This window comes from Aspergillus viridinutans, assembly GCF_018404265.1.
Source record: "Aspergillus viridinutans IFM 47045 DNA, scaffold_8, whole genome shotgun sequence".
NCBI classification, from domain to species: domain Eukaryota; kingdom Fungi; phylum Ascomycota; class Eurotiomycetes; order Eurotiales; family Aspergillaceae; genus Aspergillus; species Aspergillus viridinutans.
The window spans coordinates 1,372,194-1,396,590 of NW_025091224.1; the positions used below are offsets into that span (position 1 = coordinate 1,372,194).

Genomic DNA, 24,397 nt, shown 5'->3' on the forward strand with positions numbered 1-24,397 from the left:
CCTGCTTTCCCGCCTACTATCCACCCAGCCATGGCTTCTCTCCGACCCTCTGTCAAGAGGTTATTACGACAACCGCCCTGCCGGTTGTACTCGGGCGCCGCATCATCCTCATCACGGCTCAATCTACCCATCGACTACAAATCCACGCCTCTCCTGCACCATACTTCGTCCTCACTATCGAGCGCGCTAGATCTCCCCGGCTCGACGACCTCCAAATCACTCAATCTATACCAAGCTATCAATTCCGCGTTGCGAACAGCCCTTGCTACGGATAACAGGGTGATGCTTTTTGGCGAGGATGTCGCATTCGGCGGAGTGTTTCGGTGCTCGATGGACTTGCAAACAGAGTTCGGATCTGAGCGTGTATTCAATACCCCGTTGACGGAACAAGGGATTGTAGGGTTCGCTATTGGGGCTGCAGCGGAAGGCATGAAGCCTGTTGCCGAGATCCAGTTCGCAGATTATGTTTTCCCTGCATTTGACCAGATTGTGAACGAAGCTGCAAAGTTCAGGTATCGAGAGGCAAGTACAGGCGTGAATGTGGGGGGAATGGTAGTTAGAATGCCATGTGGCGCAGTCGGACACGGCGCCCTGTGAGTTGAACCCACTATCGTGTTGCTGCACTGTAGCGATTGCTGATCGGACTCTTTTACAGATACCATACACAATCTCCCGAAGCGCTTTTCGCCCATGTCCCCGGTGTCCAAGTGGTCATGCCTCGGTCTCCCTCACAAGCAAAGGGCCTCCTCCTGAGCGCCATCTTCCAGAGCAACAACCCAGTCATCTTCATGGAGCCCAAGATTCTGTACCGCGCAGCAGTCGAGCAGGTCCCAAATGAATTCTACACAATACCCCTTAACAAAGCGGAAGTGGTCAAACCAGGAAATGACGTGACAGTCATCTCGTACGGTCAACCAATGTACCTCTGCTCTGCAGCCATCAGTGCTATCGAAAAGGACATGGGCGCCAGCGTTGAACTCATCGACCTCCGAACAATATACCCTTGGGACCAACAAACTGTCCTCGACAGCGTGAAGAAAACCGGACGTGCTATCGTGGTGCACGAGAGTATGATCAACTACGGCGTCGGTGCTGAAGTTGCCGCTACCATCCAAGACGGCGCATTCTTGCGTCTGGAGGCTCCAGTGAAGCGAGTGGCTGGCTGGAGCACCCACACAGGGCTTACATTTGAGAAACTCATCTTACCTGATATCGCGAGTAAGTGATCTCCAACCCCCTTGCTTATTTGTTCATAATGAGCAACTCCGTTGCTGACGACACTTATCAGGAATTTATGATGCTATCAAGCAGACACTGGAGTACTGAGCGTTTGTATGGTTCCAATAGAGAATAGAGCATTTATGTGCAATGAGAGTGCTTTTACACTTCAACAGCAGAATAAGCTCAAGGTTTTACAGGAGTGCTTTAGAAAGAAACAGGAATCGAAAGAAGCATAAGAGTATATCCAATACCCCCCTGTACCAGTGGGTGTACAATATATATATATCCCGTTTGAAACCTGCCATGACATTTTAATTCGAGAGATGTTCAAAAGTCGGAAAACCTGCAGTGGGGGAAAGTAGATTAAGGATAGCTTTCTTAAAACAATTGACTGGTAGAATGAAAATCTTGGGGGCAAGTGTTTTGAACGGCTTCATCTCTTCTACAACTCCGTATTGGTGATCGTGTTTTCTCTCCCGACCCCCCTAAACATGTGACATTACCAATTATTCCAAATCTGGAAGTCTTCTCTGGCCAATCATCGGCGAGCCTTTCAAGCTAGCAAAATCGCTGCCACAAAATCCCGGACATCCCGACCTCCATGCCACACAATCGACTATCCTTTTACGGTAATCATCAAGATGTCCGCCGAACCTGGGCAATCGTCCCTATACAGGTCGCCTCATGAACGAACAAATAGTCTTTCTGCCGGGAATTCTTCCACTCCTGCCGCGACTCCTGTTTCGACACCTTCCACGACGGCCCGGCCAAAGCAAAGAGGGAATGTATGGATGCCAACTTTGACACCTACAGCATTGGCGACAAGATATCCTCAAAGTGGCTTGGATCCCAAACAGTTACAGCCTTCAGCTCCTCCCCAGAACCAAAGCCGCCCGTGCACGTTGTCAGCTACTCCTTCTCAGAGACCTTTGCATACTCCTTCGACCGCCCAACATTCTCCGACACCCCCTTCCACACAACCTTTGAACCAGAGCCCTGTACCTCCGCCGATACCTCATGCCACTCGGCCTAAAATACACAATGCACAAGGACAACCAGTCCCAAGATCTCCGTATCCAGCGCAATCTGCTCCGCAACCTCAAGGGTCTCAGCCTGAGCCTGTCCCGATCCCTCATGATGCGCCCGGATCGCCGAATACAACGTTTCAGCAGGCCACATATTCGCAACCGAAACTCCCGGAGGCACAGGCACCCTCCCCCGCTCCCCCGCGTCCTTCGGGGACTGGCGCCGTTTTCGAGGTCGGAATGATATATCCATCAATGGAGGAAGCCCGCGAAGCTCTGCTTTGCCATACAATTGCCAAGCACGAATCTTACCGGGTGTACAAATCGGACGCAAGGCGGTATATGACCCGTTGTCGCAACCGCGACTGCAATTACATGGTTCGAATCAGCTGGAGAAAGAAGCGATGCGAGGCATTCGTGTCCATGTACAGGCCGCATACGTGCAGTCCGGACACGCATGATAATTGGCGTCCAGCAGCATCGGTCAATTATCTCGTACCGACCTACCAGTCTCTCGTCCAAGGAAGCTCGAAGCCGACCGCTGCCCAGATCCTGGAGATTGAGCGGCGCAGGGGCAATCCGATCCAATACCACCAGGGATATCGGACTCTGAAAGCGATTGAGCGCAATCTGTACGGAGACGCAGCTGAATCCTTTGAAAAGCTACCCGCGTTCTTGTCAAGGCTTGCCAAAGTCGACCATGCCGGATACTGGAAGTTGGAGACCAAGAACGACATTTTTCATCGCTGTTTTGTCGCGCCGGCCGCGACATTGAATGCTTATACTCACTGTCGTCGATTTTTGACCATTGACCGCGCGCCGTGGAAGACGAAGTGGGACTTTTCGCTTCTTGTTGCTGCGACATTAGATGCGAATGATCAGACCCTGCCACTGGCGTGGGCGGTTGTTCCCGACGAGGAGGTGGAATCCTGGGCTTTCTTCCTGCGTCATATGCGCCTAGCGTTTCCGAAAATTGATAGTCCGCGTACTGCGCTGCTGCTTAACCCTCGGCTAGGAATTGACGATGCCGTCACCCAAGAACTACCTGCTGTTGCCATGATGTATTGCTGCGAATATCTATCTCAAACTCTAATGGAGAACTTTCGTCCCGAGGAGGAAGTCCGCAAGCAATTCTGGAAAGCTGCGCGAGCGGAATCGGAACTTGTATTCTCACAGGCAATAGCTCAAATCAAACATCCGCGCGCGAAACAGTGGATCGAGTCGATCCCACGACAGAGATGGGCCAAGCACGCCTTGCCCGTTCCTCGGTATGACCAACTGTCCATGACCACCATGGAGTCTCTGCACTTCTTATGGCTGAACACCCGCAACCTGCCGGTTCTACGCGCATTGTATTCAATCTGGCTCAACATCACCGACCGACTCCAACACTGCCGGAAGATGGAGTTTGAGCGATCCAACATCTTGACCGACTTTGCTCAGGAATGGATTGTACGGCAAAAGCAGCTCAGTCGGACCTATACGGCAGTAGCGAGTTCGCAGGAGCAGTTCACCGTGTTCAACAAAGCCGTAGGCTACGTGGTAGATCTGAATGCTCGCACATGCAGCTGCCTCGACTGGCAGGATCTCCAACTACCATGCCGCCACGCCCTCGCTGCCATTGCTACCACTGCCCGCCCCATCAACGACTTCGTCCCCCCGGCGTATCACATCAGCACATACAAACAGATCTACACCGGCGTTACAATGCCGCTCGAACTGCAAGACCTCGACAACTTTGACCAGTGCAGCGCACCGGCCGCGAAACGTCGAGGAAGGCCATCAATGAATCCTTCCAAAGAGAAAGGTGCCGGTGTCCAGCCACATTGTTCCGTCTGCAGGCAGCCCGGACATTCCGGCCAAAGCGACATCTGTCCGACCAAACTCAAGGAGCGGAACATTGTCATACAAACTCTACCCGATGGCATCCGGGCCTTTGAACACAAACCAGGCCCACCGCCTCCGAAATCCCAGTACCCGGTAGTGGCTGTCGTGGTGCCAGCCAAGCCCACGATTACACACCCTACCACATCGGCCCCAGACGGGCGGAACGCGTCTAAACCCCGCAAGTACCGGGGCAGCAGGCAATGCAGTAGTAGCAGCAGCAGTGACGACAACGAGACTCCCAGCGAAGGCAACGCCGCGGGGAGTGACCAGGGGTTACTGGACCCAGGTTTCACGCAAATCTCTCCCTTGCCAGATTGTGCTCGGTTACCCCGGGAGCAGAACTCACCGGGGGTAAACAAACCCACAACCCCAAGGCCTTCATTGAATTTTGCACCTGCGCCTTCAGAGATTGCATCCCGGCTGGAATGGGCCTTGGATGCGAAGAAGAGACTCGATGCCGAGAAGGAGTATCTGTCGTATGAGGAGTTGAGTCGTCTGCAGGGACAGATTCTCGATGGTCTTTTTTTAGCGAATGCCTAGCGTCAGGGACGTGTTGTAATACTAGTTGATAATGTTTTCGACATACGTTGGAGATGCTGCCACTTCCGACATTTCTCAGGACGGAGCCATCGACTCGAATGATAGATTTACTAGTCTTTCATAAGCTAGCATATCCTGAATCTAGCAAATAAAAAATATATGAACTCCCATAATTAATATTTTCATCAGAAAGGAATCATGAATATCTCTATGATGTATCGCCAAGTACCCGCTGAAACGAAGGATATCTCAAACCATAAATACCGCCCCCATAACATAATTCCAAAATCGCTAAAAAACATATCATGTCACGTAGCAAGAAATGACTAGAAACTGAAAAGCCCACTCCGGCGCTTTCCAAACGGGTATACAACCAGCGCCGCAATGAACAATCCCACCGTGATACCGATCGCCACCTGGATCATTCCGAAACCTAAGCTAGCGATAGACGTATCCTGGCTGCTCGTGTCGGTGCCATTGCCGCTCTTGTGCAGATTCTCCCGGACTTCATTCGCATAGTTGATGCCGGCGATCAAGGAGCCCGAGGAGGCCAGCCCCGACGGCACGAGGACGAAGATACCGGGTAGAATGGCGGTGGCGGCGTGGCCGTGCCATAAGCGGCTGTATAGATTGCCCAGGATGCCGAGGGTGAAGGCGCCGACGGTATTAGCGACTTCGGAGCGGGAGCCGAGCTTGGTGGTGCTGAAGTAGTTGGTAATGTAGCCACAAGTTGCGATGAATATCATGACGGGGACTTGTTTCCATTTGGCTTGGTTGATGACAGCGAGGCAGATGACAAAGATGGGGATGAAGACGAAGTGTTGTATGTACTTGCTGCCGTAGATGGAGAGGTCGCGGCAAGTGGTTTCGGAGGTAGCGTTGCCGTCAATGAGGCCATAGACGGTGGTGCCGACTGTGATGCCGTAGCCAAGGAAGAGGGAGTAGATTATTGCGAAGACCATGCGGATAGAGCCTGCAATCATCTGGTGGGATTGGAGTTCAAGACTGCTGCACAGGACCATGAAACCGGGTAGGATCAGGGCGATGGAGGACTGTGCCAGAGCGGAAAAGCAGAAGAGGGTCTGTTTTTGGCCATCCACGGTTATACGGATCGAGCCGAACGCCCGTGCCAGGAACGAGGTCAACACTGCTGCTGACACTTCGAAGACATTGGAATAGAGGGTGGATCGGGGAGATATGACGTGCTGCATCAGACCGACGAGCGACCCAAGGATGAAGATGATAGGCATGTCAATGGGCCGGGCGTCGAAGGCGAAGGGGCCGACCGCGGCGCCAGCCAGACCGTAGACCGGGACCAGGATCCATTTATTGAAACGCGGTTTGCGCTTCATAATTCCGTCAAGTTCCTGGATGGCTTCGTCGACTCCGATCAGGTCGTGAACGACATTCTTGTAAACGTTGTGCGTTTCAGCCAGTCGTCCCAGATCCACCCCTTGCACCGAACGAACCAGCTTGACTTCGGCTGTTCGAGTAACAGGGTCATCGAAGGACATGATCATACAACCAGGCAGATACAGAAACTGTCCCTCGACCTCCAGGACCCGCGCCGTCATGGTCATGTACTCCTCCAATCGGTGCGTAGGCGCACCATACCGCATCAACGCACGGCACAACTGCATGATATACCGATGCCGTGCTAGGATCTCTGCAATATGCACTGTCACCTTGATTTCGTCCTCCAACCGATACTTGCGATAAGGCTTCTTCTTCCCCCGCTTCTGCTGCTGTGTCATCGACAGAACGTCGGCGGACGACGGTAAGGTGGCCCGACTTAAGTTCATCGATGCTTCCACCAGGGAAGCGGTTGATCGATGGTGCGGTTTCTTATACCATTTCAGTTTCTCCTTCTTAGGTGTGACTGCACCCGACTTGGGAGTCGCCGATCCTGACTTGGGCGTTGTAGCTCCCGAGGACATGGGAGAGCCGTCGTCGGAATCATCCGTGGCCGACAGACCATCCTTTTCATTCTGCGCAGCCTGCAGCTTAAGCAGCTGAGACAAAATGCCGCCTCCTCCACTGAAGGAGAGAGGACGGTACGAATCATACCACGAACTGGGACGCTCGGGAGTGCTCTGGCCAGAACGTTGGTAGGCGGGTTTCGGTTTGCGATGGCGCAGATTATTGCGCTGAGTTATCCGTCGAACAAGACGGTGCGCCTCCGCACTGGGGTTGGGTCGGTTCTCGTCGTCGGTATTGTCGCCCATAGGCATGCGATACTCGCTATCGAACCTGCGTATCGGCATCCCCTCTTCCAGGTCCTCAGGCAAAAAGGAGACTCCCAGCGCCTCACCGTCATCCAGCGGTCTACCCAGGCGTTCTCCCAAACGGACCGTCTTTTGCCTGATCAACTGACCTGCCTCCTTCCATCTTTGTTTGACAGACTTCGATCGGTTCGGTGTTCGCTCCCTGGTTGTGGAGTCTTCGGAGATGCGTTCGGGTGTAGAAGGCGGATATTGGGCGCTGGAGTAACCCGACCCATCATATCTCGATGTTATATCTGTCTCATCATCGAATTGCTCTGCTTTTAGCATATCGGTAACATCCGTGGATCGTAGTGCGGAATTGAGCAGCGTCCAGGACGAGCTGTCGGAGGTATTCGAGTAGACTCTCTCGGTAGACTCGGTATTGTCGGCATCGCGATGTTGGCTGAAAGATCGAAATCTTACTCGATGCGGTCTTGAGAGTTCGCCAGGTGGTCCCAGGTGGTGACTCCCCAGCGCCTCGGCGTTGGCTGGTTGTGAGCGACTGCGGGCATGACTGTTGCGGTCCTCAATGGTGTTTCGCTCTAAAGACTCTGGATTGGTGAGCAACTCGTAGCTTTCGTTATCATGATGAGTCTCCGACATTGGGAGGCAAATGCACTCCAGATGTCAATTATCGCAGCAATAAGAGGTAAAGTTGATGGGAATGCCAGAAAGAGAGTGTACGGGGCAGAAGACGATGAACGAATGTCTGGACGAACGGTGGAGGAACGGATAGAGATTAAAGGACTAGTCACCGTACAAATACATACAATGGCTGGCACAATGATATGACAAATCGAGGAATGCAGTGGTGTTAATGGGTTAACGACAGGCAGCGAGAAGCAGAGAGGATGGATGAGTGTGGAGAGGAACCAGAGATAAGACTAAGTGGGAGGGCGTGGGACAGGCGACCCAAAAATAAGTCGAGTCTAGAACAGACTTTCGTCTGAAAGATGGAAGGTTTCGGAACAGCTGAAAAGAAGCCATTGACTTTTTAAAGAAACAAGTCAAAGTCTCGGCGCAAGAGTTCATTGTTGTGAAGTTGAAGAGATGATAAGAAGACGATGATCTCATGGTGGAGGGGCATGATTGATCGACTGGTCGGTGTTTCGGAGGGTCTTGGACAGATGATCCTTATCAATAGCACCCTTAATATAGCTTCTCTTCCCTACAATCTACAAACAGTTTCCATGCAGCACAAGATCGCTATATTTTACTATCCTGGTGATTGTTGATCAAGGGACTGCTCTAGAACCAAGCAGTCTACTACCGATCCTCCATTTCCAAAGAGGTGGCTCAATCAGTAGTGTCAAAGGACTCGACGCTCAAAGACCCAAACTCAATGACACTGCAAGCCACGCAACTGGTGGAGAACCATTATTGGCACAATCATGATACAAAAGGATGAATAAGATGCTTGGCTGTGGGTCGGCACTCGGAAGTGGCGAGATGACAGAATCACACCGAATCACGGACGCTGCGGTGGAAGCTGCAGAGAAAATCTCTGCCTCCCGAGGCTTGCGCCGTGGCTGCAGCGGACTCGACCGGCAATGTGGTCTATCAGAGCATTCTGATGGGCTGTTGAACTTGCCCTTGTCAAATTTCCAGCCAATTTACCCGTGAAATTATCCACCTCGCGCAGATCACCTTGTTCCACAGCACAGAGTCCAGACTCAAGATCCGTGCTCCCTATGGAGTACTCTCGCAGGATCAACGAAACAGATCGACTTCGCATCAAAACGTGTTCTATTTTCGCCGAACACTCACCTCCAGCTGCTGGAATCACCGCGTGCATGTGATTGACTATTATTATTAGACTCTTTGGCCATGGAATAGTGGATTCTGCACCACGCAACTATCGTACGTCACGACTGTCAGAATCCATTTGTTCAACCATCCAACACTAAGATTGAGATACGTCGCAAAGCAGAGCCATCCTGCATATGGGAGCATGCGATCGATATCCCACGGTTCCCACCATATTACCATCAGTTTCCAGGTTTCCGCGCACCGAAGAACAACGGCATCCAGAGGTAGTTGAGGACCAGCTGCGTCGTATACAGCGTTTGGGACGAGGCTACTGCCGTCGTGGGTGTGTGGAGGGTCGCGCAGGTTGTTGCGTGGTGGGCCGCGTAGCCCAGCATCCCGTAGAGGATAGTCCACACGGGCCCGAAGACCCAGGCGGGAGGGCGTAGGGGCGGTTGGCGGAGACGGCTGTAGACATCTTTTGTGTGGCCTAATTTTGTAGACGTATGGAGTAAGTATCGGCCAGTTTGGTCGCCATAAAGGACTAGTAATATCTTAGCTATCGCCCATGAAGAGGAGACCAGATATCCCACCAGGGATCCTACCCCAACAGGCGTCGCTACAACCAGGACTGGCGAGGTAAAAACTCTTGAGGGAGTGCAAATGACCACGGCATCATTCTTGAGGTTGAAAAATATTTTCCGAGTAGAGTGTTGACTTGTTCTTCGGAAATTTTACAAGTTTCTATGTCGCGGAGTATAAGTCATTCATCCGATCGATCGATATGCACCAACGTCATTGTTCATAAACTCCACCTCGCTAAGAAGGGACGCTACAGAACACAAATCCATTGAAGATGCGTGACAGATGTTTATGGAATATGGAAAATAATCATCGAGCCCGAATATAAGAGAGAATAACATACCCAGCACAATATCTGGAACGCTTTCGCGTCTTCAAGCGCCAGTGACTACAGTGAAATATATACCACCAAACAAAGACACAAACAAACAAACAAAAGGCAAATCACACCGAACCAAAGAGCTTGCTTGTCGACTAGAAAGATCAACGATGGCACGGAATACAGACTCGGCAAAATATGGACACGTTTTATTAGTCGTACTAGCTTGAGGACGGTGACTTTTGAATGGGCAGCTGCATCTGCCTCCAAGGTATCCCGGCATCCACAGGACGAAAGAACCGAAGTGATCCAGGGGACTGTTTCGATGTCCGACAGTATATTGTAGAAGGAAAGCTGAAGTTGATATAAAGCATCGCAATGCTCTCCATCAAACCAAGCCAAGTCATGATTGAGTATAGGCGGCGAATTTCATCCAGTCAAAAGACCAGATAGAAGAACATCCAATCTCACACTCAGCCACTATGCCACTCAAGTTGCTTTGCCTGCATGGTTGGGGCACGAACACCAAGGTATGTGACACGAGTACTCCATCCTCGTCCTGCTCGCTGACATTGTGACAGATCTTGCAATCTCAGCTGAGTAAGTAGCACAACCCTCAGCTCTGCTGTCACATACTAATGAGGCAGACGGCTTGATGACCGAACTCCAACGAGACAACACGGCGACATTTCATTTTGTCGAAGGCGACATTGACTCGGTGCCGGGTCCTGGCATCGCAGGATTCTATGACGGTCCCTACTACAGCTACTACAAGTTCCCCCGGTCGTTTTTTGACCCGGACGGCAGCGAGGAAGAATCCTTGCTCGAAGCATACAACCTCCTCTATGACATCATCGATGAGGACGGCCCCTTTGATGGTATTCTAGGCTTCTCGCACGGAGGAACCCTGGCTTCGGGCTTTCTCATTCATCATGCGAAGACGTATCCGCATGGACCATCTCTCTTTCGATGCGCTATATTCATCAATTCCCTACCACCGTTCCGCATGAACCCTGGCGAGGACCCTGTAGTCGACCCAGACCTTGACGGTTATATCAAGATACCGACTGTAAGCATCGCTGGGGCGAAGGATCCCTTGTTCGACTATTCGCTTGCATTGCACAGGTTGTGTGATCCATCAAAATCCACGTGGATAGTGCACAGCAAGGCCCACGATATTCCCAACGATAAGAAAAATGTCGCTTTGATGGCTGCAGGTATCCGCAAGTTGGCTATCGAAGCCTTGGCGATATGGTGACATGATCCTAGCTTTTCTCTCTGTCCTACCTTGCACAGAATAGAATATTCCGCATGTCTATCCTGTATTCCTTGGTTTCAATACCGGTTTCTCTCAGTGTACTGGTACGGAGCATTCTTTGGATGTCGTTAGATCGCGAATTTCACGTTTGAAGATCGGATAATAACCACGCGATGTATATTTGTCTGCTGCTTCTGCAATTTAATGATTGTCTTGAACCCTTGCCGAATCTCTGTCACATGAGAGGACGTCAACAGTGTCATATGGATGGGCCATTCGTAGTCTTCTACCATGGCTATCAACTCCTTCGAAGGGACTGGTGAACCTGTCCAGCTCCCTTCTCCCTCTAATGTCCACATACAAGATGAAGCTTCGAACTCGTTGGACGACGCATCCATGCCTATTGCCATTATTGGCATGGGCTTTCGGGGACCCGGAGATGCCAGCAACGTCGAAAAGCTATGGAAAATGATCGTCGAAGGTCGGGAAGCATGGAAGCAGATACCCGAGTCGAGATGGAACAGTCATGCGTTTTACCACCCAGACCATGCGAGGCACGGCACTGTAAGTCATGACAGCGGCCAAATGAGATATGTGATAACAGATCGCAGGTCAATGTCCAAGGCGGCCACTTTCTGACAGAAGATGTATCCCTTTTCGACGCACCCTTTTTCAACATGACGAGTGACGAGGCAGCGGTTTGTAGCCTTTCAACAAAGTATCTGTACAATTGGGTCCTGTCAAGCTTATCATATCACTTCTCAGGCGATGGATCCCCAGCAGCGGTTATTGCTCGAAGTGACCTATGAAGGAATAGAGAACGGTCTGTTTCCCACAGCATAGAGGTCGTTGATAGCGCTCACACCTGCCAGCCGGTATACCTCTTCCCAAAATCATGGGAAGCCAGACATCGTGTTTCGTTGGTTCTTTCAATGCGGATTACACAGATCTCCTTCTTCGTGACCCCGATGCTATCCCCATGTACCAGTGCACCAATGCCGGCCAGTCGCGTGCCATGATGGCCAACCGAGTGTCATACTTCTTCGACCTAAAGGGCCCCAGCGTCACGGTCGATACCGCTTGCTCAGGAAGTCTAGTCGCCCTGCATTTGGCGTGTCAGACGTTGCGCACCGGCGACGCTGCGATGGCAATTGCGGCCGGAGTAAACGTGATTCTCAGCCACGAATTCATGTCCACAATGACCATGATGAAGTAGGTTTCCATTAAGGACTTGAATGTCATTGAATTAAACAGTATCCAGATTCCTGTCACCGGATGGACGCTGCTACACATTCGACGAGAAAGCCAACGGATATGCTCGTGGCGAAGGGATTGGGTGTTTGATCTTGAAGCCGCTCAAAGACGCCATCAGAGACAAAGATCCTATCCGAGCTGTCATTAGGGGTTCTGGGTCGAATCAAGACGGCAGAACTCCCGGCATCACTCTCCCGAGTGGCGCGTCGCAGGAGGCCTTGATTCGCCATGTTTACAGCACGGCAGGTCTTCATCCACATGATACAGAATTCGTCGAAACACACGGCACGGGAACTCAAGCAGGAGATCCAATTGAGACAGGAGCGCTCGCGAGAGTGTTTTGCGCAGATAGAAATCCAGCCAAGCCACTGCGCATCGGGTCAATCAAAACAAACGTGGGGCATCTGGAGGGAACAAGCGGAGTCGCGGGCGTGATCAAGGCAGTGTTGATGCTGGAGAACCGCACTTTCCTTCCCAACCGCAACTTCACTTCCCTCAACCCGCGCATCCTGCTAGACGAATGGAAGCTCAAGGTATGTTCTCTCAGATTATCTCTCATGAGTGAATAGTATGATAATGATTTCAGATTCAACTCGATCCGGAACCATGGGAAAGCAAAGGGTCTCATCGCGTGTCGGTAAACAGCTTCGGATACGGGGGAAGCAACGCACATGTTATCCTCGAAGACACCTATGGGTACTTAAAATCGCATGGTTTACAAGCACTTGTTGGAAAAGTTCGTACGCCTTTCCCGAGGAAGGCTCTTAAGCCATCGCAAACTCCCAACGGCCGCCACAACGAACCGCCAACACGGACGCGTCTTTTCATGCTGTCCAGTTTTGACGATCATTCCATCGCAAAGCAGATAGAAAATATCAGAGACTATCTCCTCGAAAGACGATCGATAGCTGACGATCTGTTCATGAGCACTTTGGCGTTTACGTTGAATCAACGACGTACTACCCTGATGTGTCGAGCAGCGGTTACCGGAAACTCAGCTGCCAGCTTGATCAAAGCTTTGGAAGGTAGTATCAAGGTTAGAAAGGCCATACGAAAACCAGTGGTTGGCTTTGTTTTCACAGGCCAGGGAGCGCAATGGTGTGGGATGGGACGGGAGCTGGTGGGAGCATATCCGGTTTTTCGCCAGTCGATGGATCGAATTGATGCACACTTGGCTCGGCTGGGAGCTCCATTTTCTGCCCTAGGTAAGAGCAAAGACCGAATCATTGAATCAAGGTTCATATCACGACTAATAAAGAAGCTCTGCTAATTGTGCTGCAACAGGTGAGATTCTCGAGAACCAAGACGCATCACGGCTCAACCATCCCCTTCACAGCCAAACAATCTGCACAGCACTTCAAATCGCACTTGTCGACCTTTTAAGTTCCTGGACCATACAACCAGATTCGGTTACTGGTCACTCCAGTGGCGAAATAGCAGCAGCGTACGCCATCGGAGCGCTAAGCATGGAGGACGCTATATCCGTTGCATACTATAGGGGTGTTGCAGCGAGCAAGCTATCGCACAACGAAGCAATGAAAGGAGGGATGCTCGCTGCCGGGGTGTCGCCGGCCCAGATAGAACCGTTACTGGACACGTTGAAATCTGGGAAAGCCGTCGTGGCATGCATTAACAGTCCATCCAGCGTTACTGTCTCTGGAGACGTTGAGGCTATTGAAGAGCTCGAGAAGGTATTAAAGGAGAAGGAATTCTTCTGCCGACGTCTGGCAGTTGATGTTGCATATCATTCCCACCACATGGAACTAGTTGGTGGAGAATATCTGGACCTGATATCGAATATTCGACCACGGATTGGAAGCAAATCCGGAAAGCATCCCGTCTCCTTTTTCTCTTCGGTGACAGGAGCTGAGGTAAAAGCGTCTGATCTTGGTACTCAATATTGGACTAGAAATCTGCTCGGCCAGGTCAAATTCGTTGAATCCATTAGGGCGCTTTGCTTTGAAACCAGCACTCAGAAATCGATGTTTGCGGCCCCTAATAACAGACGTGCCAGGCGACCAAATGGCACACGCAAGGTCAACGTGGATGTCTTGCTGGAAGTTGGCCCTCACGCAGCATTATCGGGCCCGATCCGTCAAATTCTGAAAGATGACAATAAACTAGATGCGGTCGGGATTCAATATGTGAGCGTTTTGACTCGTAAAATAGATTCTGTCACGACGGCATTAGAGGTTGCTGGAACCCTGGCCTGCCTGGGTTCTCACGTCAGCTTTTCGGCGATTAACGACCCGTTAGACGAGACACCAGATAACCATGTCCTGGTTGATCTTCCTCCCTACGCATGGAACCACAGCAGAGCATACTGGGCCGAGCCGCGCATCAGCACAACATACAGAAAGCGCAAGCACCCGCGGACAGATCTCCTGGGTGCTCTCGACCGAATATCATGTCCGTTCGAACCTCGTTGGAGAAACTTTGTGCGTGTCTCGGAGGTCCCATGGCTGAAAGACCATAAAATACAGTCGAACATAGTTTATCCTGCAGCCGGGTACGTTGCAATGGCCATAGAAGCTGCATCTCAACACCTGCCGGAGCGGGAGGCCAACAAGGGCATCTCAGCATTTATTCTCCGTGATGTTGAAATAAAAGCCGCTTTGGTCATCCAGGAGCACTCTGCTGCTGAACTCATGACCTCGCTGCGAGGGTGTCAGGGTGGCACCAAAGACTCCGAGCATCTTTACGAATTCAATATCTACTCAGTGACCACTGAGAACCGATGGACCGAGCATTGCCGTGGCCTAGTAGGCGTCCATGACATGTCCCTGGACACCGAGTACCAGACGGGTTCCCAGACGACAGAGAAAACTTCCGATCTCAGCGTCATAGACATCTCGACATTCTACGAAAAGCTAGCCAGCATTGGCCTCGAATATGGTCCTTGCTTTGCGAATCTGACGCAGGCTAATTGCGCTGACAACTTGTGTTTCGCTGAAGTGACTGTCCCTGACACAGCAACTGTCATGCCGGTAAATTTCCAGTACCCGTACTTGATCCACCCCTGCACACTAGACAGCATATTTCATACGATGTTTGTTCCGACGAATTTTAGAGACGATCCCGCTATCCCGGTTTATATAGACCAGCTTTGTGTGTCTCGTTGTACAGAGCATTCACCAGGCACTAAAATGCATATCGAGACTCATATTGACAAGCGGACGAGAAAGGGTATAGTAGCCTCAATTACAGTGATGAACAGCAATGATACTGTTGCTATGTCGATTAAGGGGTTGCGATGCAAGAACCTCGAGAACAATGCCCCGAAGGATACGGTCAACCCGACTGATCGCCTTGGGTACATGCTTACTTGGAAGGCAGATCCGGATCTACTTTCGAGGCAAGAATTCAGCAACATTTTCACTGAGAACAATCACGACAACGACGAATCCGCAAAGAGAACTTCGTTGGAAAGTTGTGCGTCCTACTACATTCGGAAAGCCATCCAAGATCTTGAGTCCGTGGACAAGGAAGAATTGCATCCAGACAGAAGGCAACAGCTTGAATACTTCGTTGATTTGATGCAAGAAAGCCTCTTGCTCCCGCCACCAGACATGAATAGCGCCGATATTCATGCAGTGAGTGCTTCCGGACCGGAAGGAAGAATCCTCACTGCAATGGGCGAGCGACTCAGTACAGTCTTGAAAGATCCAAAATTCTCGACCATTGATATGGATCCTTCAGTATGGGAACAATACTGGGACGCCGTCCGCTCCACCCCGGTGTACGAGAAACTAGCTAGCTATCTCGAGCTAGTCGGCTATAAGAACCCAATGATCTCGATACTTGAGGTGGAGGGTACATTTGGTCAATCTTCACAAGCTTATCTTGAAAGGCTCTTGAGTAACAGCGGGCAAGGTCCCATATGCAGTGAATACACAATCACTCATCAAGCCCCATCGATCCCTGAGCATTTAGCCCCATTGCTTTCCGAGTGGAACCAATGGCTAAAAGTGAAGAAATTGGATCTCAACCAGAGTCCGGAGACACAAGATTTTCCCAGACATCAATACGACGTCGTCCTTGTGCCTTTGGGACTTTGCACGGTCCCATCGAAGTTGCAAGCTCTCAGGAATATACACAAGCTTCTGAAGCCGCAAGGGCATTTGATTATTGTGGATCCCATCGCTGGACATGACAATCTACTCGACACTGTTATCTTTGCAAATTCTCCGGGATGCTGGTCCGAAGCTCGATTTGGCTATACTCTCAAAGACTGGAATGTTGCGCTCTCAGCGGCCGGATTTTCAGAAACAGAAGATGCAAGCACTTCAAGGGAAGGGCCCTTCATGATCATCACTCGTCCGTCGCATGAACATTCAATTCCCAAACGAAGTATTCTAATCATCTCAGAAGATGATGACAATGGCATAGACATGTCCACTCTGCAAGACTGTCTCAGCCCCGTGTCGTCCGACATCGAAATTGCAGATTTCACCCATGCCAAGCCAGAAGGAAGAGTGTGCGTCATCATCAGTGCTCTTAGTCGGCAATTGATGGCAGACCCTACTCCACAGGAACTGGAAATGTTGAAGCGAATTTTCCTGAAGGCATTGGGCGTCTTGTGGGTAACTCGAGGGGCAGCGATATCCCCAGTGACGCCAGACGGTGCCCTGGCAACTGGGTTCGTACGTACTTCACGCTCTGAATCCGGAATTGAAAGAATAGTTACATTGGATCTGGACGGACAGAATCCACTCTTAAGCAATCACGCAGCTGAAGTTATATGCACAGTAGTGCGCGAGAGAATTTTGGCCGAGGGAAACGGTAAGAGCGATACAGAGTACGCTGAGCGAAACGGCGTGCTCCTCATTCCCCGAGTTGTCGAGAACCAGGCCTTCAACAGTTCCCTCGCGGTGTCGCATAAAACACGGACAACGAGCCTTGAAAAGTTCCATCAGAAGGACAGATTCCTCAAAGCGACGATTTCCGATGTCTCCCGGGCAGATTCAGTGCTCTTTGTGGACGATTCCAGGATGAATGACCTACCCGCGGACCATATCCGAGTTCAAACCTATGCGGTATGCATAGATAAACAAGCCGTAAACGCTCTGGAAGAGCAGGACATGTCTCAAGAACCAGCGATGAGCTTCGGAGCCAGCGGGATTGTTCAATGCGTCGGAGAAGCTGTCCATGGTTTCGCCCCGGGTGATCGAGTGGCTTGCCTTGCGCAAGGAGCAGTGGCCAATTACCAGCAGGAACAGGCGTTAGCGTTCCAAAATTTACCGTCAGATTTATCTTTTGAAGCAGCAGCGGCCTTGCCTGTGGCCTATTGCACAGCACTATATGCTCTTCAGGACCTTGGGCGGGTCGTCTCCACTGACAGGGTTCTAGTATATGGAGCCACAGGGACAGTCGCGCAAGCTCTAGCAAAATTATGCCTCCATACAGGGGCTGACGTGCTCTTTGTTGTCCGAGCTGAGAAAGACAAGCATTCCCTTGTCAGCACCGTTGCAGTACCTGATGACCGAGTTATCGTCGACGAGAATGGCGCACAGGTCAGAAAGCTTCTGAGAATGAAGGGGCATCGGCCTCTTGATGTGGTAATCAATTTCGAATGTTCGGACAACGAGATGCTACAGATGCTATGTAGGCTGGTCGGTACAGGCGGCAAATTCATACAAAATCGCCGGAGTCAGCTCAAATGGGCAATCCCACAGCTGGATAATGACATCTCGTTCGCAACACTGAACATCAGCAAGCTCTTGAAAGACAAGCCAACGTTGCTGCATAGAACATGGGGCGATGTAATGCGCATGTTCCGAGCAGGACACATCCGTGGCTCTAATGCCTTGGCAACTTATAGTATCTCAGATATGTCCGACGCATTGAACGCATTGGAGGAAGATATAGATTCCATAGTAATCTCGGCTCAACCAGATGACGTTGTGAAGGTAATCTCATAAGAAGAATCTCCGGATCCTTGTTAACAAAAGAGCAGGTCATCACTCCGAGGCCACAAGCTGCCCTACTCGATCCAGATGCATCTTATATACTCGTTGGCGGTCTAGGAGGTATCGGACGAGCCACAGCCCTCTGGATGGCCGATAACGGGGCTCGAACGTTGATCTTCGTCAATAGAAGTGGACTCTCGAGCGAGGCAGCGCAGGAAACAGCACGAGACCTGAAGAAAAAGGGAGTCCGCGTGGTTGTACACGCCTGCGATATATCTGATAGCCAACAAGTCGAAAAGATGGTGAGCGACCTTGCGCGGGATGCACCTCCAATTCGAGGAGTCATTCAGGCTGCCATGGTCCTCCGGGTACGTCTATTCAATCAACGTAGACCATACCCTCTGGAAAACTGACGCGGCGACAGGATATCCATATCGAGAAAATGACCATCGAGGATTACCTGTCCGTGTTGCGCCCGAAATACGCAGGAACCTGGAATCTGCACCGCTATCTCCCAGACAACCTCGACTTCTTCGTCATGCTCTCTTCCATTAGCGGAATCATCGGAAACGCCACCCAGGCCGCCTACGCCGCCGGCTCAACCTTCCTGGACGCATTCGCGGCATACCGTAACTCCCTCGGTCTTCCAGCCGTCTCCCTAGACCTCGGCGTGATAACCGACGTAGGGTACCTGGCCGGAAACCGCGATCTAGCGGCCAAGATGGCCCAACAAGGTTTCCACGGCACAGACACAGCGACGCTGATGTCTCTGATTGCTGCCTCAATCAGATCGCCGTTCGGTGAAGGCAGGACCTCACAGATTATTACGGGATTGGGCGAGTGGAAAGAAGGGCAGTCGCTCAGCAACTTCGACGCGCCCCTCTTTGCACACTTCCGTCGACAGTTTCAGCGAAAGGGGGGAGAGGACCAGTCTGATGAGTTTATTGGCAAGTTACGCGAGACCCTCCGAGATGTCAGTAACCTCGAAGAGGCTTCCGGGGTTATCTACAGTGCTTTGAGCGGGAAGATTGCGGCGCATCTGTCTGTTCCGATCGAGAGCATCGATGCCTCGCATCCCATTACGGAGTATGGGATCGACTCGCACATGGCGGTGGAGTTGCGAAACTGGATATCGAAGACGATGGAGAGCACGGTGCCGATTTTGGATATTTTGGCGAGTAGTACGTTGTTGGATCTGGCGGGTAAGATTGCATCCAAGTCTAAATTGGTTCATGTGGAAGAATAGGGATAGCTGGGATTTCCTTTATAAGCAACGATATTTCTGAATCTAAGCAAGTCTATTATGGCAGAAACTTGGTATATGAAAAGAGATCTCCAAACCCCAATGGGCTTTGATGGTAGAACTGAAATGAGTAAACCGGGAGAACGCCGGTTCGACGACAGAGACCGCCAAGGCCAAAGTCCAAATTCCTGGTTCTCTCCGCCTAAGACAACAGCGAGGAAACCCAAAGGACAATCACTCCGCCTTCTTAGAAGCCTTGGTCCGCAGCTTCATCAGCGCGTACACCAGGGCATACGAACTGAGAACGAAAATGCAAACAATGGCAGTATCCCGCCAGCCGTAGTAGTAATCCTTCAAGTTGATAGTGTACAGGTAGTCGCTTCCATACCGATACTGGCAAACACGGCAGCCAGACGTCGCCTCGGGATTGATCAGATTCGCACGGGACCCGAAACCCTGCATATACGTCGACAGGTAATCCGCACACGTCGTGCCATTCGGCGTGTCGAAGACGGCGAACTCGCCGTCCTTGCATTTGACGTCTGTGTCGAACACGGCGAAGACCAGCATGCTGCCCATGAGGTAGTTGAAGGGGTTGAGCCAGTAGATCCAGTACCGCCAGAAAGCCTGGATCTGGGAATAGGGAACGAGCACACCGCAGAAGGAGACTAGAGTACTGATGATGAGGGGGTTAGTTAGTGCGGCGAAGGTCGCGTTGGGGGCGTAGGCGGCGATGAATTGTCCGATTCCCTGGTTGCATGTTAGATTTTAGGCATAAGATTGAGGATGGAAGGGGACAAACCGTGTAGAGGAATTCGTAGCAGAGCATGACGAAGAACATCGCGCCAGCCTTGTCGGAGTCTGTGGGGAATCCGACGGTGTAGTACCAGCAAACGAAGTACAGAACAGCGCATATGCAGAGGTAGGGGAACTCGGACACGACCAGGGCAGTGACGAACGCTTTCCAGGAGTACATCTTGGACTTCTTCTCTCTTGCGTCGTAGATGTCGCGGCGTTCGATGAACAGAGGCTGAAGCTGGTTGATGACACCGGGGGCGACGAAGATGAAGTTGAAAATGGTGAAGAGTTTAAGTTGCATATCCGAGACGCCGTCGCCGATCATCCAGAATGAGAAACCGTTAAATAAGGCTGATCCGATGTGCAGCGCGATCTTATTCATGATGTAGTCGCAATTTCTGTACAACGAGGTTGACATTCTCTGTGTGACGATCTTTGTTTGCTCCCAGAGCGGCATGGCAAATTCATAGCCATCGTCGACAGTACCGGGAGGCTTGGAGGCTGCTTCGCTGATTATATTGTCTAGTTCCCGAGACGCGCTGGTGTGCTCCGGGGACTCGAGCCAGACCTGGTTCCAATCGCGTCCCTGGGACAGGTGGCCGGAGACAACGTCGATCATATGCTCAGCAGGGTTAACATTCGTAGGGCATGGAGCACCATATCGAGCGAAATAGTCCTTGACTGTCCGAGCGTTGTCGCCGATGTCACCAAAGTAGACCATCTTGCCGCCTTTGGCCAATAGCCACAGTGTATCAAATTCAGCGAACAACTGGGCAGAGGGTTGGTGAATGGTCACAAGAACCGCCTGGCCGACGTCGGCGAGCTTCCGTAAGAAGCGGACTGTGTTGAAAGCGGATTGGCCATTGAGACCAGACGTAGGTTCGTCCAGGAAGATTAAAATGCTAGGCTTCGAGACAAGCTCCACGCCAATGGTGACTCGCTTGCGCTGCTCGACGCTCAATCCTGCACCCACTCGGCCAATGAGAGTGTGCTCAAGATCATGCAACTCAAGCAGATCGATGATAACGTCCACGTATTTCAACTTCTCCTCTCTTGGAATATGGCGTGGTTGACGAAGCAAGGCGGAGAACTCCAGAGCTTCTCGAACAGTAGCGAATGGTTCGTGCACATCGAGCTGCTCACAGTAGCCCGCGGACCTCTGGAAAGAAACAGGCAACGGCCGTCCGTCAACCATGATCGACCCCCGAATGGTACCGTCGGTTTTACGCTGAGCCAAGACATCCAAAAGAGTGGTTTTGCCGGCGCCGGAGGATCCCATCAAAGCGCCCAGCATGCCGGGCTTGACCCAACCGTAAACGTTGTCCAGCAAAACACGATCACCGGACGGGGTCTTGACGGTATAAGTAAGATCCTTCCATGTAAAGACCGAAGTGTTCCGAACCAGATGATGATCGACTTCGCTCTCTTCTTGGGTGTCGGCGTTCGTGCCTTTGTGGCCAGTCTTCTCATTGACCTGTGCTTCCTCATCCTTGCGAGTCACAGCGTGGTGTTTCGCCACCGTTTCACGAGGGATGAGTAGCGTGTTGCCAGCCTCCGCGGCAGACTTCCAGCGTGATGTGGCGAAGATGGTCGCAGTGACGAAAAGCGCCCACCAGGCCCAGAGAATACCAAAGTTTCTCCAGACATGCGAGTATGAGTATGTTAGGGAAGCCAGATATTGCTCGCCAGTCACATAGGTCATTCCCTGAACCGCACCACTTACACCGGCGCAAGACTGGAACGCAGAATCCTCATAGCCAGGTCCGAACGGTACCAGGTTATTGCCAACGCATGGTATGATCTTGTCGTGGAACTCGATGGAGAGCAACGCGTCAAAGGCATATGCCATCGGATTAATCCAATATATCCAGATGAACCATGGATGCATCGCGTGGTAAGGTTCTAAATAGCCGCAGTACATGATTAACGCGCTGATCAAGAATCCAGAAACTTTCGAGGCTCCGTCAAAGGTAGAGAAAAGCGCTCCGATGGCACGGAACAATGCGGTCATTACCTACACAGCGCATCTGTCAGCACATGGTGTATTCCAAATAACTCGATGTTGGATGGATGCAATCAAGCAAGGCTTACCATAGTAGCCACAAAGATGATGACCCAGTAAGAGAAAAAGGCTGCTGCTGAGGTGGTAAGGCCAACCATGAAGTAGACGACGATCGCAAAGATACTGATCTGGAACAGAAGAACCGGGATATCGGCAGCAATTTGCGCAATGCAGAACGCGGCGGGATGAAAGAAAGCGAAATACTTGTGCTTAATCAGGACTGGTCGACCGCTGAAGGAATCCGTAACCTCTGACATGGCGAGGAGGCTGTTGTACAGCAACGAGAAGAATAGGGCACCCGACTTGATGAATAAGCCGCCAGAGTTGTTTGGAGCATTATAAAAGAGAGAACCAGCGACGAGTGCTTGAATCAGAGTAGAAATTTGCTTGATGGCAAACGTTGCCTTATCAGTCCAAATGATCTGGTACTGACGGACAATGCATGCTTTGACCTGTTGCACAAAGTCGACCGTGAAGGGGCTGTTCTTCGACAGCCGTTTAGCTTTCTCATCAGCAACTCCAAGCTTGAATTCTTCCGTCCTCTCCCGGGTCGAGTCAGTATCAGGGTAGTCATATTCAAGTGCCATCTGGGCTCGGATCGGCGACTTCTCATAAGCGGCCAGAACCTCATCCGCATTGCGTGGGAAGCGATTCTCATATCCGGGTCGGATTTTGCGCTCGGTCGGGACAGTAACACCGGTCAAGAAGTCTGCCACGTTCGATCCTTCACGGCAAACAAAGCCTAGCTCCTCCATGAAAGGCCGTGCCTGGGACATTGGACCATAGTAGATCTGCTTGCCTTCATCAAGAACCAGGACTTTATCGAAAAGATCATAGATGCCATTTCCTGCTTGGTAAAGGGTAACAATTGATGACAGTCCAAAAACGTCAGTTATCACACGGACAGCTTTTGCCCACTCAAGAGCAGTACTGGCGTCCAGTCCCCGAGTACTGTTATCCCAGCAGAAGACGGAGCCACGAGTTGCAAGGCACTCGATGATGGACACACGTTTCCGCTCACCACCACTGACGCCTCTCACGTACACATTGCCGACTTTCGTATCCGAAGTATGAGAGATGCCCATGGACTTGAGCAAAAACTCCCTGGTTTCCTGCCGAAAAGCTTCCTGTGAAGTGACACCCTCGGGAAGATTGAAGGGAACTTTTAATCTGGTCGCAAAATCCATGGTCTGTGCAACAGTCAAGGTAGGGAAGAACAGTTCCTCCTCGGTGTTCATAACAATTTGACCGCGGTATTTGGAGGCCTCCTCGGGAGTAAGCGATCCGAAACGAACATCTCCCTGAATCGACTTGTAGCCGAGTCGATGGTTAGAAAGCATCCTGAGCAGAGTTGTACAGCCGGAACCAGGACGACCGAGTACAAGAAGCATCTCTCCCGGTTTGACGCAGCCATGGCTTTCGTGAAGAATGGTCCGCAAAGGGGCCTTGTTACGAGACTCTCGAATGTGCTGAGGAATGTTGAATTGGGACAAAACGTTCTCATTGATGGCGGCATCTGCGCTGACGACTTCCACACTCAGATTCTTCCAGGTCACGCCAAGTTCGCGACGTCTGAGGCCCGATACTCGATTCCGGTCATGTTGTTTCTTGATATCGGGCATCAAACTCCAGTCCTCGGCGTGAGAGGTGTCTTGAGGACGAGGAGTAGGCGACTGATCGGTTTCATCAAGAACGGTGTTCGTGCTGTCTGTGTCATCTCGCCTGTCAAATAGCACTGTCGGCGCAATAAACGGTGGGTGACCTTGGTCCTCCATGGCTGAGCAGGCTCCAAGTTCAGTGGCCAGAAGGGCAAAAATATTTCAACCCGAGCTTGGAGACAGGTCGAGAGTATCTCAGGAGCCATTGAAGGTATATATTAGCTTGCCATTTTCCACCATGATTCAGCCGAGTGGGTCAGCGGTTCAAACAGACCCGGCCCCCGAGTCTCACAGCTTCATAAAAAAAAAATATACAAGACCCAAGGCTGTGTTCGCCAATCATCATGGTCGATGTCATTGTGATCGATAATAAATGGTAAGCTTGTCGTTACAAGAGTGGCCTGCGCCGCTGATTGTTCGTTCTGCCGGGGGTGGCCCCAGTCGCCATAATGCCGAATCCGAGCCCGAAATTCCGAATAAAATCTCCATGGATGAAAATCAAGGATCATCCTTATCATATCGACCGATTCTGCAAAGGACGCCGCGCCAGGTGCAAGACGAAATGTCGTCGTCGTCACGATCCGCCATTTTGATTTGTTCGCACAGTAGCAGCAGCTTTGAGCGGGTCGGC

At 51.3% G+C, this 24,397-nt stretch overlaps 5 protein-coding genes across 5 annotated transcripts; 3 read left to right on the plus strand and 2 right to left on the minus strand.

Moving 5' to 3' along the window:
• Positions 1-30: 30 nt before the first annotated feature.
• On the plus strand, positions 31-1,326 carry Aspvir_009492 (alpha-ketoacid dehydrogenase subunit beta; the record flags this gene model as incomplete). The annotated part of the gene is made up of 3 exons (XM_043272634.1): positions 31-593; positions 656-1,218; positions 1,289-1,326. 3 exons carry the CDS (start codon positions 31-33, stop codon positions 1,324-1,326), a joined length of 1,164 nt encoding a protein of 387 aa, XP_043128569.1.
• A 3,673-nt stretch (positions 1,327-4,999) lies between these two features.
• On the minus strand, positions 5,000-7,540 carry Aspvir_009493 (threonine/serine exporter family protein; the record flags this gene model as incomplete). The annotated part of the gene is made up of 1 exon (XM_043272635.1): positions 5,000-7,540. The coding sequence occupies one exon, from the start codon at positions 7,538-7,540 to the stop codon at positions 5,000-5,002; it is 2,541 nt and encodes an 846-aa protein (XP_043128570.1).
• Positions 7,541-10,066: 2,526 nt separating this feature from the next.
• Positions 10,067-10,842, plus strand: Aspvir_009494 (putative DUF341 family oxidoreductase; the record flags this gene model as incomplete). The annotated part of the gene is made up of 3 exons (XM_043272636.1): positions 10,067-10,114; positions 10,166-10,184; positions 10,232-10,842. The coding sequence occupies 3 exons, from the start codon at positions 10,067-10,069 to the stop codon at positions 10,840-10,842; spliced, it is 678 nt and encodes a 225-aa protein (XP_043128571.1).
• A 291-nt stretch (positions 10,843-11,133) lies between these two features.
• On the plus strand, positions 11,134-19,251 carry Aspvir_009495 (putative polyketide synthase; the record flags this gene model as incomplete). The annotated part of the gene is made up of 9 exons (XM_043272637.1): positions 11,134-11,406; positions 11,454-11,540; positions 11,608-11,665; positions 11,715-12,054; positions 12,104-12,629; positions 12,683-13,301; positions 13,381-18,005; positions 18,053-18,373; positions 18,430-19,251. 9 exons carry the CDS (start codon positions 11,134-11,136, stop codon positions 19,249-19,251), a joined length of 7,671 nt encoding a protein of 2,556 aa, XP_043128572.1.
• Positions 19,252-19,482: 231 nt separating this feature from the next.
• Positions 19,483-23,883, minus strand: Aspvir_009496 (putative ABC multidrug transporter; the record flags this gene model as incomplete). The annotated part of the gene is made up of 3 exons (XM_043272638.1): positions 19,483-19,998; positions 20,051-22,060; positions 22,138-23,883. The coding sequence occupies 3 exons, from the start codon at positions 23,881-23,883 to the stop codon at positions 19,483-19,485; spliced, it is 4,272 nt and encodes a 1,423-aa protein (XP_043128573.1).
• Between the last annotated feature and the right edge of the window lie 514 nt (positions 23,884-24,397).